The 10,000-nt window shown below is 40.4% G+C and overlaps 1 protein-coding gene across 1 annotated transcript in view; it reads right to left on the bottom strand.

Annotated features, from left to right (window-relative positions):
• LOC138049245 (nephrocystin-3-like) overlaps positions 1 to 4,297 on the bottom strand; it is a 52,591-nt gene extending 48,294 nt beyond the window's left edge. Inside the window, exon 1 of the mRNA XM_068895433.1 lies at positions 3,471 to 4,297. Coding sequence (XP_068751534.1) covers positions 3,471 to 3,945 — 475 coding nt within the window. The 5' untranslated portion in view covers positions 3,946 to 4,297. The remainder of the gene's footprint in view (positions 1 to 3,470) is intronic.
• Positions 4,298 to 10,000: the final 5,703 nt, after the last annotated feature.

Raw genomic sequence — 10,000 nt, 5'->3', positions numbered from 1 at the left:
AAACATATTTTGTTGACTTGATAATTAATAGCTTCTGATTCGAAACTCCAAAAGGTAAAATGTCATGCACATATAACATGCAATCCATTGTTTTTCTAGAAAGCTCTATTGATTGTATCATTACCACTGTAATCGGCTTTCACGAACAGATTAGAATAAAACAGGATACTTGGACGGAACACTTTAATTAAGGAACTGCTTGGCAACATAACAGTCCCTTACATCATCACGATCAACTGACCTGTAAATTTTCTTTTAAAATGGGCATAATAGGGGAGACCGATAATACTGTGTAACTCTCACTATCATATTCTTTCAGCTCATCAATGAAGATGAAAAAGTTGTATATTAAAACCCAGCTTCTCATTTATCTTTCCTCCCTCTTATCTTCCAGGGGGTATACTGTATGTGACCTCTCACCCAAAAACGTTCCTAAGGACTAGTCGTTCTGAGGTGTGAAGCTGTGAAGTAGCGGTGAAGTCGCACTGAGAATGGAAAGGGAAGTTGTTCTCACGAGTTAAGGAGTAGTTCTCATGTAAGAGTGACTCGTGAGAACAGAATTGAAAGTCGTTCACTTTCCTAAAGCAGTCGTTCGAAAATGTCAGGTACCCGTGAGAATGGCTCTGCTCATTCACAAGAGAAAGCAAAAACATTGCTCGCCTTTCGAACGAGTTTTGAGTTTTCTCTTGCAACCATTGTGGGTCAATCGAACAACTCAAGCAACCAGAGGCGATCAAGTCTTGCACATTCGCGGGCCACTGTGTTACAAACACTGTTGTAAAACTGAAGTACATGAATGCCTGCTTTAGGAAGCTAGGAAATATACATGTACTCTTCATTGTAACCACTTCACAAGGGTTTTTATATTAAGCTGCACCAAATAAACCATGAGACACATGGGGGGTGGGGGGGGTGGGGGGGGGGAGGGAGAGAAGAATGCCTAGGACAGAGAACTGATAAACATTAGTAGTTCCAGCATACAGTTTATTATGATAATCTTTTACAGTCCATACCTAGCTAGCCAGCTCACTGTTGAATTAAACACTTTTAGTAGATGTGAAGATGAAGTTTTAAACGTTAATGATAATATTTGTGACCCTCCATGGGAAAACAGTGAATAAGGTGAATGCACCCCCACGGCACGTTAGCATGTTGAAACAAAAGGAGCATGACTCAACACATTAGCTGCGTGTTAGTTCAATGTAATGTTCACAACTCAAGACATGTTGAGTATGTCAGGTGTCTCTGCCATATCTTTTGAACACTTCTTATGTAATCGGAGTAAAACATAAATGCACCATTATAATCTCATGAATGCATTTATTATTCGCAGTCTGTCGGCTTAAATGGGTAGATTTTGATCATGTTGGAGGTCTGTCTGATGTAATTACCTAGATCGCTGACTGCATCACTAACATGAATGACATCTCTATTTAAGTCTGGTCGAACACAATACCAGATTAATGTACAATGGTTCGTTCAACTTGCGCGAATAGACTTTCAGTATGTTGGAAGTCTGTCTAATGTAATAATATTATCTCATGCATTGACTGTATCACTGAGGTGATCAATATTATTAATGATTACTCAAGATCTCTATTCATGTCTTGCTGAATAAAAGAAGGCAACATCCAATAACCTTCCTACAGCTAGTGCACAATGGAACAATATCTTGTCAGCATTGGTTTAATCCTACATTGTAGACACCCATGTGGGCATAAAAGGCCTGGTCAAGTCAAGGACTCATTAATTTTTCAGCTGATGTTATTAAGGGCCAGGCACTCCCCATATTGACTGGTTCTTCACATGACTTTAACATCTCTATGACCTCATGACTAAACAAAGATGACCTCTTAAGCACAATCACTCCTAGAACTTGAGAGGCATTTAGCAAAAGGTAAGGGATCCCAAACTTTTATTTCCACTTTTTCATTCTCATTAAAATGGTTGTTTGAGTTTTGAACATCAGGAATCACAACGTGAAACTGCTAGCATAAGCACACATGTAGGTAACATACTCCATTAAGGCGAGGACTCCAATAACAAGCATTGTTCAAACTGCATTTTCATAAACCCTTGTTGGACCTCAGGGAAGAATTTTAGACATCAATAATTGGATCACTCTAACCCAGTTTGGAATTTCTGTTAAATAAGATTTGCACCTAGCAGGCACACAGCCCCAGTTTAAGACTGCAAAGGAATGTAAAATCCACTTCCTCCTGAGGCTATGAAATGGTCTCCTATTCTGGAGGACAAATTGATGTGTTTTCAGGCTGTAGTTATTAGTTGTGAGACATATGTATCAAAACACCTTTTTATGAGTTAGGTAAAATTAATGGTTACTTTCAGTACCATTCACTGAACAGACTTTTCAGTGACAATGCAGGCAGTTGACTGCTGAAGTTAGAAATTTGTTGTAGATGAAAGGGATGTACTATAGTACACCTGAAGCCCCCAGTTGAACCAAAAGGCTATTGAGAACAAGAATGATATCTATGCTGAGTATGTAAGGTGTCTCTTCATATCTTTTGGACAATTATTGTCCCAAAGATATGACACAGTCATTTTGTAATCAGAGGGACACTGAAAATGCTCCTTTGAGTCCCCCACCTAGACCAAAAGTTGAGAGCAGGAAATCCTTGTAAACTAACACCTTTAATTAATTACCACCCAAAACAAGGTTTCTTTTCATTCCAAACTGGGTTTCGTAAGAAATAAAGTCAAGGAGTTTAGCTTTTCCATAACATACCACAGATGGGCAATTTGCACCATAATATGACACTCTCCTTAAGAATTAAGTTTAATAATCTATGAATGCATAATTATGTGCCATGTCTACTGACACAACTTGTATATGGACACATAAAGCCGGTTGCTCCCAGCCTTTTCTGCCCCTCCACTCAAAATGCTAAAACCAAAACACTCACTCTTAACTTTACTGGTGTGTGGAATCTTGTTATGGGAACTAGCCCACAATTTACTCAAATTCTGATCCACCCTAATGTCTACATTTTTGTAAGAAACTCCTCTCAGAAGTAAGGGACAATTCGACAGGTGCATTCTAAAACCCCCAGGGCAATAATCGAAATATTAGTTTAATTAATTGATTAATTCAATAAACTTAAAAGAATCAATCTTCATCCTTAAATGACTGGCTAGAGGGATAAAATAGGCCAGATGACCTTCGAGTACGTTAATACTAAGGACTTTCGAAGAAGAATCAAGAAGCCAGGCAAAGAGGCTAATGTGTGTGCATGTCACGAGTTAAGATCTTCCATCGTCAGTTTCACAGGAGAAAGAAACTACTAGCACATGCAGTCACTGTCAATCACACGTCATTCAGCAATATCAGTTTATGTACGCTGTGCAATTGAATTATGTATGCCTCCTCAACGAAAGGAAATTAAAAAGAAGATCTCTCGACAAATAACTGTACTTACATAACAATTCGACATTGGTAAAATTCTCACCTTTCTCAAAGGCAGTAGCCCTTTGCAGCGCTTGATCTTTGCCTTCCAAAGCCATTCCCCTTTCGTTCCGTAACTTAAGGCATGTTGCTTGTAAAGCTTTAATTTCCCCTCGTAGCCTCTGGTTTTCGCTATGAAGCTTATCTTTGCGCCTCTCAAGTTCGGCAATTTCCATTACCTTGTTCTTTAGTTCGAGTTCTCTGTTGTGTCTTTCGTCAACACCTTCTTCTTGATCAACTGCAATCGACAACGCAGAGCGGAGACTAAAGCTCTTAATAACCGGATTGGCTCTTTTCTTTCTCCTGCTGCCTTTTTTACCAATTCCAAACGATCCAACCGATTTGATAGAAGTTGCTTTACTGCCTGCCGTGCTGCATTCAATCGGTATCTCCTTCGTTACCCCAGATTCAAACTTTTCGGAAAATTCATCATCATCGATAACTTTTCTCCGACTTGCGATGGAACTTCCAGACCCCATTATGCACTCCTAAACTTCTTGGCTTTTAAAGGATCGCGTTTGAGAAGATTTCCTTCCAGTGAAATCGTTAAAAGAATGCTAAGAATATATTGAGGTCGCAAACTTCAGCGCCATGTGTAAAATGTGAGATACAGCCGCCATTTCTGTATGACGTGATTTCTGCACTACAACTCTAATCGCTGTGGTTCTTGAAAATGTCCACAGCTTCCACAGTTTAATGTCCCGTTCGATAAAAACAAGACGTCCCCGCTCACTATTTCTAGCAAGTTTTGCTGCGAATATGGTCGGAAAACTACTACTTCAAAGCACTCAGTTCACAGTTTGTTTTCTTTCGTGTCTGGCATGCTGGAACAAGTCCACAGCCAATCAAAAAGCAGAACTGTCCTGTTATCACTGTTACTGTCAATTTTGGTTGGCTGTGCCCAACTTCCGGAATGTCTGGAGAACTTCAGATTTCTGTGTCAAAACAAACGGAAAAAAGCTCTCTTCAGGCCAGCCAGTCTTTGAATTTTGTTGTATTCTACTTAAATATGAAAGGCATTTATTTAAAAAAAAAAACTATTTTGGAGACTGCAAGACTATAAAACTGAAGCCACAAACAAAGATATTGATTTACGCAATACCACACGTTCGCAAAAATTTGCCAACCCGCAGTGCCAAGTACAGAATTAACTTCAATTGAGTTAGTTTGGTGTTAGTTTCAGGGCAACGATAAGTTCCCACGAGTATAACATCTCGCCTTTTTTCCCCACGAGACAAAAACTCTCAATCGCTGTTGAACTAATTATATATTCAATTAATTTTCACTTGATCATTCTGACAGGTCCAGAAAATCGCCACCCTCCAGGGCTTCCAGCACGAGATATCTATAAAATGTAATGAAATACAAGATTGGTGGAATTTTTTTCAATACAGAACACTGCATCCATTCAAGTTTTTAGCTCTCAAAACTTACCCAAATTGTATCGGTAGGTCCTGGAATTCGTCCACAGAAAGGCCAGAGAGACAACTTCACTCGTGAACCGCCAGCTTTGCAACAAAGCATTTTAGGCGTCCCAGTCTGCACGAAACCCTCTCTCACCTCTGCTTCCAGAAGACCGGACTCGCACGTTTCTTACATCTACGTTTATGCCTGTACAATCAACTGAAATGTCAATTCCTTGTAAAAACCAGCATCTTTTTTTGATATGGTAGGTATCGGACAGCCAGAGCATTTGCGCATGAGCTGACGGAATGTTTGAACAAGAGAGAAAAATGCAGTGCCTCCAGACGTGGCGCTGGAGCGTCGTACCAAACGAGTCATCCCGGGATTTCGGCCCGTGCGATCGCTTTTGGACGCAGTTGGCCTTTCGCTGCTTACTGCTACCAACCTTGCCTCCCGGTACGGCCTTGAGGGAGGGATATGTCGGCCCCTAAACCATATGAGACAAATCCCACGCCTACTCACAGCTCCAGACCGCCCTTGTCATTACAATTTAGCGTAAGATTTCGCTCGGTTATATATTCAAGAGAAAAGTCATTTTTTCTGTCATATGGTAAGCACTGGAGTCGCAGATTACAGAGAGTACGCATGCGCCCTGCTGAAGGTAACATACACACATGCTTAAAGTTTATTTCGTCTCGTATTTCAGAGTAATTACAATAGCTAATATCTTGCTGACATTACATTTACAGCTAAAATACATAGCCCATACGGATAAATAATTAAACATGAAATATTTAAAGAATCAAAAAAGCAGCTATACAAAATGCCGCCTAGATTCTCGTTTTAAAACCTGTTAACTCATTCAGTACGGATAAAATCAGGTAGCGCATTCCATAACTTAGCTGATACTGAAGTAAGAAAGAGAATTAAGACCATAACTGGTTGTTCTAGGTTTATTGAGGAACAGAATGTAATTTCCGCGAACATCATGAGAACTGAGAAGACCGGAGAGAAAACTCGGTTGTTTTTCTTTATATGTAGTAGCAGGAAAATCCTCAGTTCAAAAACAGACTTTTATAAGATAAATATCAAGAAATGTCGAGGGCGCTTATTGCATAGAGATCATATAGAGTTTGCCCGGCTTTCGTAATCTGCAAATGTAAATTTCAGTATTCTCTTACTTACATTATACCGTTCTTTTGACAAGAACAACTGACGAAACGCCAGCTTTTGCTACACTGAAGAACAACAGCGAAAAAAGCACTACTTTGTCGCGAATTTTCTATAACAAAAATGTGTTCAGAAATCAGAAGTCTACATTAACAGCACACACCAGGGCTACTCCTTAGTATCTGGCTAACAATTTGGTTCTCATTTTTTCCTCCGGCCGCGCTTCAACCATTTGATGAGGTCCAGTCTTGTGCTTTTCAAGTTGCCTCGTTCATGCCCAAAAGACTTCTGGGTAATTCTGCCATTCCGTGACAAGGGAAAACCCCGATTCTCATTTCATATATTTTTTTTATAAGTGTAGGGCCACTGAGTCCTTCCAGCAAAATACCGCATCAATTGTAGTTTTTAGCTCTCAAAACTTACCTAAATTGTATCGGTAGCTCCTGGAATTCGTCCACAGAAAGGCCAGAGAGACAACTTCACTCGTGAGCCGCCAGCTTTGGAACAAAGCATTTTAGGCGTCTCAGTCTGCACGAAACCCTCTCTCACCTCTGTTTCCAGAAGACCGGACGCGCACGTTTCTTACATCTACGTTTATGCCTGTACAATCAACTGAAATGTCAATTCCTTGTAAAAACCAGCATCTTTTTTTGATATGGTAGGTATCGGACAGCCAGAGCATTTGCGCATGAGCTGACGGAATGTTTGAAAAAGAGAGAAAAATGCAGTACCTCCAGACGTGGCGCTGGAGCGTCGTACCAAACAAGTCATCCCGGGATTTCGGCCCGTGCGATCGCTTTTGGACGCAGTTGGCCCTTCGCTGCTTTCTGCTACCGACCTCGCCTCCCGGTACGGCATTGAGGGAGGGATATGTCGGCCCCTAAACCATATGAGACAAATCCCACGCCTACTCACAGCTCCAGACCGCCCTTGTCATTGCAATTTAGCGTAAGATTTCTCTCGCTTATATATTCAAGAGAAAAGTCATTTTTTCTGTCATATGGTAAGCACTGGAGTCGCAGATTACAGAGAGTACGCATGCGCCCTGCTGAAGGTAACATACACACATGCTTAAAGTTTATTTCGTCTCGTATTTCAGAGTAATTACAATAGCTAATATCTTGCAGACATTACATTTACAGCTAAAATACATAGCCCATACGGATAAATAATTAAACATGAAATATTTAAAGAATCAAAAAAGCAGCTATACAAAATGCCGCCTAGATTCACGTTTTAAAACCTGTTAACTCATTCAGTACGGATAAAATCAGGTAGCGCATTCCATAACTTAGCTGATACTGAAGTAAGAAAGAGAATTAAGACCATAATTGGTTGTTCTAGGTTTATTGAGGAACAGAATGTAATTTCCGCGAACATCACGAGAACTGAGAGGACCGGAGAGAAAACTCGGTTGTTTTTCTTTATATGTAGTAGCAGGAAAATCCTTCAAAAACAGACTTTTATAAGATTAATATCAAGAAATGTCGAGTGCGCTTATTGCATAGAGATCATATAGAGTTTGCCCGGCTTTCGTAATCTGCAAATGTAAATTTCAGTATTCTCTTACTTACATTATACCGTTCTTTTGACAAGAACAACTGACGAAACGCCAGCTTTTGCTACAAGAATAACAGCGAAAAAAGCACTACTTTGTCCCGAGTTTTCTATAACAAAAATGTGTTCAGAAATCAGAAGTCTACATTAACAGCACACACCAGGGCTACTCCTTAGTATCTGGCTAACAATTTTCTTCTCACTTTTTCCTCCGGCCGCGCTTCAACCATTTGATGAGGTCCAGTCTTGTGCTTTTCAAGTTGCCTCGTTCATGCCCAAAAGACTTCTGGGTAATTCTGCCATTCCGTGACAAGGGAGAACCCCGATTCTCATTTCATAGATTTTTTTATAAGTGTAGGGCCACCCAGTCCTTCCAGCAAAATACCGCATCAATTGTAGTTTTTAGTTCTCAAAACTTACCCAAATTGTATCGGTAGGTCCTGGAATTCGTCCACAGAAAGGCCAGAGAGACAACTTCACTCGTGAACCGCCAGCTTTGCAACAAAGCATTTTAGACGTCCCAGTCTGCACGAAACCCTCTCTCACCTTTGTTTCCAGAAGACCAGACTCGCACGTTTCTTACATCTACGTTTATGCCTGTACAATCAACTGAAATGTCAATTCCTTGTAAAAACCAGCATCTTCTTTTGATATGGTAGGTATCGGAGAGCCAGAGCATTTGCGCATGAGCTGACGGAATGTTTGAACAAGAGAGAAAAATGCAGTACCTCCAGACGTGGCGCTGGAGCGTCGTACCAAACGAGTCATCCCGGGATTTCGGCCCGTGCGATCGCTTTTGGACGCAGTTGGCCCTTCGCTGCTTTCTGCTACCGACCTCGCCTCCCGGTACGGCATTGAGGGAGGGTTATGTCGGCCCCTAAACGTAAACCATATGAGACAAATCCCACGCCTACTCACAGCTCCAGACCGCCCTTGTCATTACAATTTAGCGCAGATTACGCATGCGCCCTGCTGAAGGTAACATACACACATGCTTAAAGTTTATTTCGTCTTGTATTTCAGAGTAATTACAATAGCTAATATCTTGCAGACATTACATTTACAGCTAAAATACATAGCCCATACGGATAAATAATTAAACATGAAGTATTTAAAGAAACCGGCAGCGATTTTCAAAAAAGCAGCTATACAAAATGCCATTTCTTTTGTCAAAAGTGACGAACGATATTAACAGTCTGTGAGAGGATCCGGTTTTTCCGGCTCTAGTTTCACCCACCGAGAATGGAAAAAAAGAGGAAAAAAAGAGGAAAAAAAGAGAAAGAAAGCTTCTCCTCGGTGGTTGAAACTTGAGGCGAAAAAACCGGATCCTCTCGCAGGCTATTCAAATGCAAGATTAGGAAAACAAATTTAGAAACTCTTGTAAGAGATGATAATTTTACGAGTATGGGTCGATCAGAATAGACCATTTTCGAATTCTCACGGCTGGACTGGATGTAGCATGAAATGGAGGCTAATGCGGGCAAACTTTTGAAATTCAAATTAATTTGCATACATCAGCCTCCGTTTCATGCTAGATCCAGTCCAGCTGTGAGAATTCGAAAATGGTCTATTCATTACCGCTTTGTTCTTATATTATCGTATGTACTGATTTTAGGGTTTAGAGTAAGGACAATGTCGTTAGACTAAGTATTTTTAGTGTTTTTATCATTATTTTTAGTAATTTATACAGCCAGTATAAGAAATTTGTATAGCAGATGCACATGACACGTTAATAAACTAAGGTTATTATTATTATTCATTATTATTTATTATGTTTGCCACAGTGCCCTCTCAGGGTTGCCAGCAACTTGTTCTACACCCGGGTGGCACAAAATCAACTGCTACGCAACCAAAAGGGACATGTGACCAAAGGAAATGTAAAATTAAAAGGTCACACCATTTTATGAAAATAGTAGTAAAGTGTTTTAATGTTTAAAATCATGCCAACAATATATTACGACAAGCGAAGGAAGATTGCACAGAAATGAGCCGTAAGTTACAACTCTGCAGAAGTAATCAAATGAGCAATATAAAAGTTAACAAGTACATGAACACAGTTAGACTGCAAAACAGTCGTTTTCTTCCATTTACGGAAGGCGCGAAGCGCCGTAAGCGTGATCCTCGCGTGTGAAGCGCGCGAGCCTCACACGCCCGTAGGGCATGTGAGGCACGTGGATGTGAGGCGAGTATTTTTTCGCGTCTCTCCCCATTCTCCCTCGCCGTTTCTACACTCGCTCCAGACCTTTCGTTTGAATATTATTTTACCGTGTCGCTTGCGTTCGCAAAAAATACGACTGTTTTGCAGTCTAGAACACAGTAGAAACAACAATTGCACAAATACAAATCTATCACTAATCAGTCTAACAAGAATAAAGTACTGAAGATTGAAAGTGCATTACATAG

Source organism: Montipora capricornis, chromosome 5 (genome assembly GCF_036669925.1).
Source record: "Montipora capricornis isolate CH-2021 chromosome 5, ASM3666992v2, whole genome shotgun sequence".
Lineage (NCBI taxonomy): Eukaryota > Metazoa > Cnidaria > Anthozoa > Scleractinia > Acroporidae > Montipora > Montipora capricornis.
This window is presented reverse-complemented; position numbering and strand designations above follow the sequence as displayed.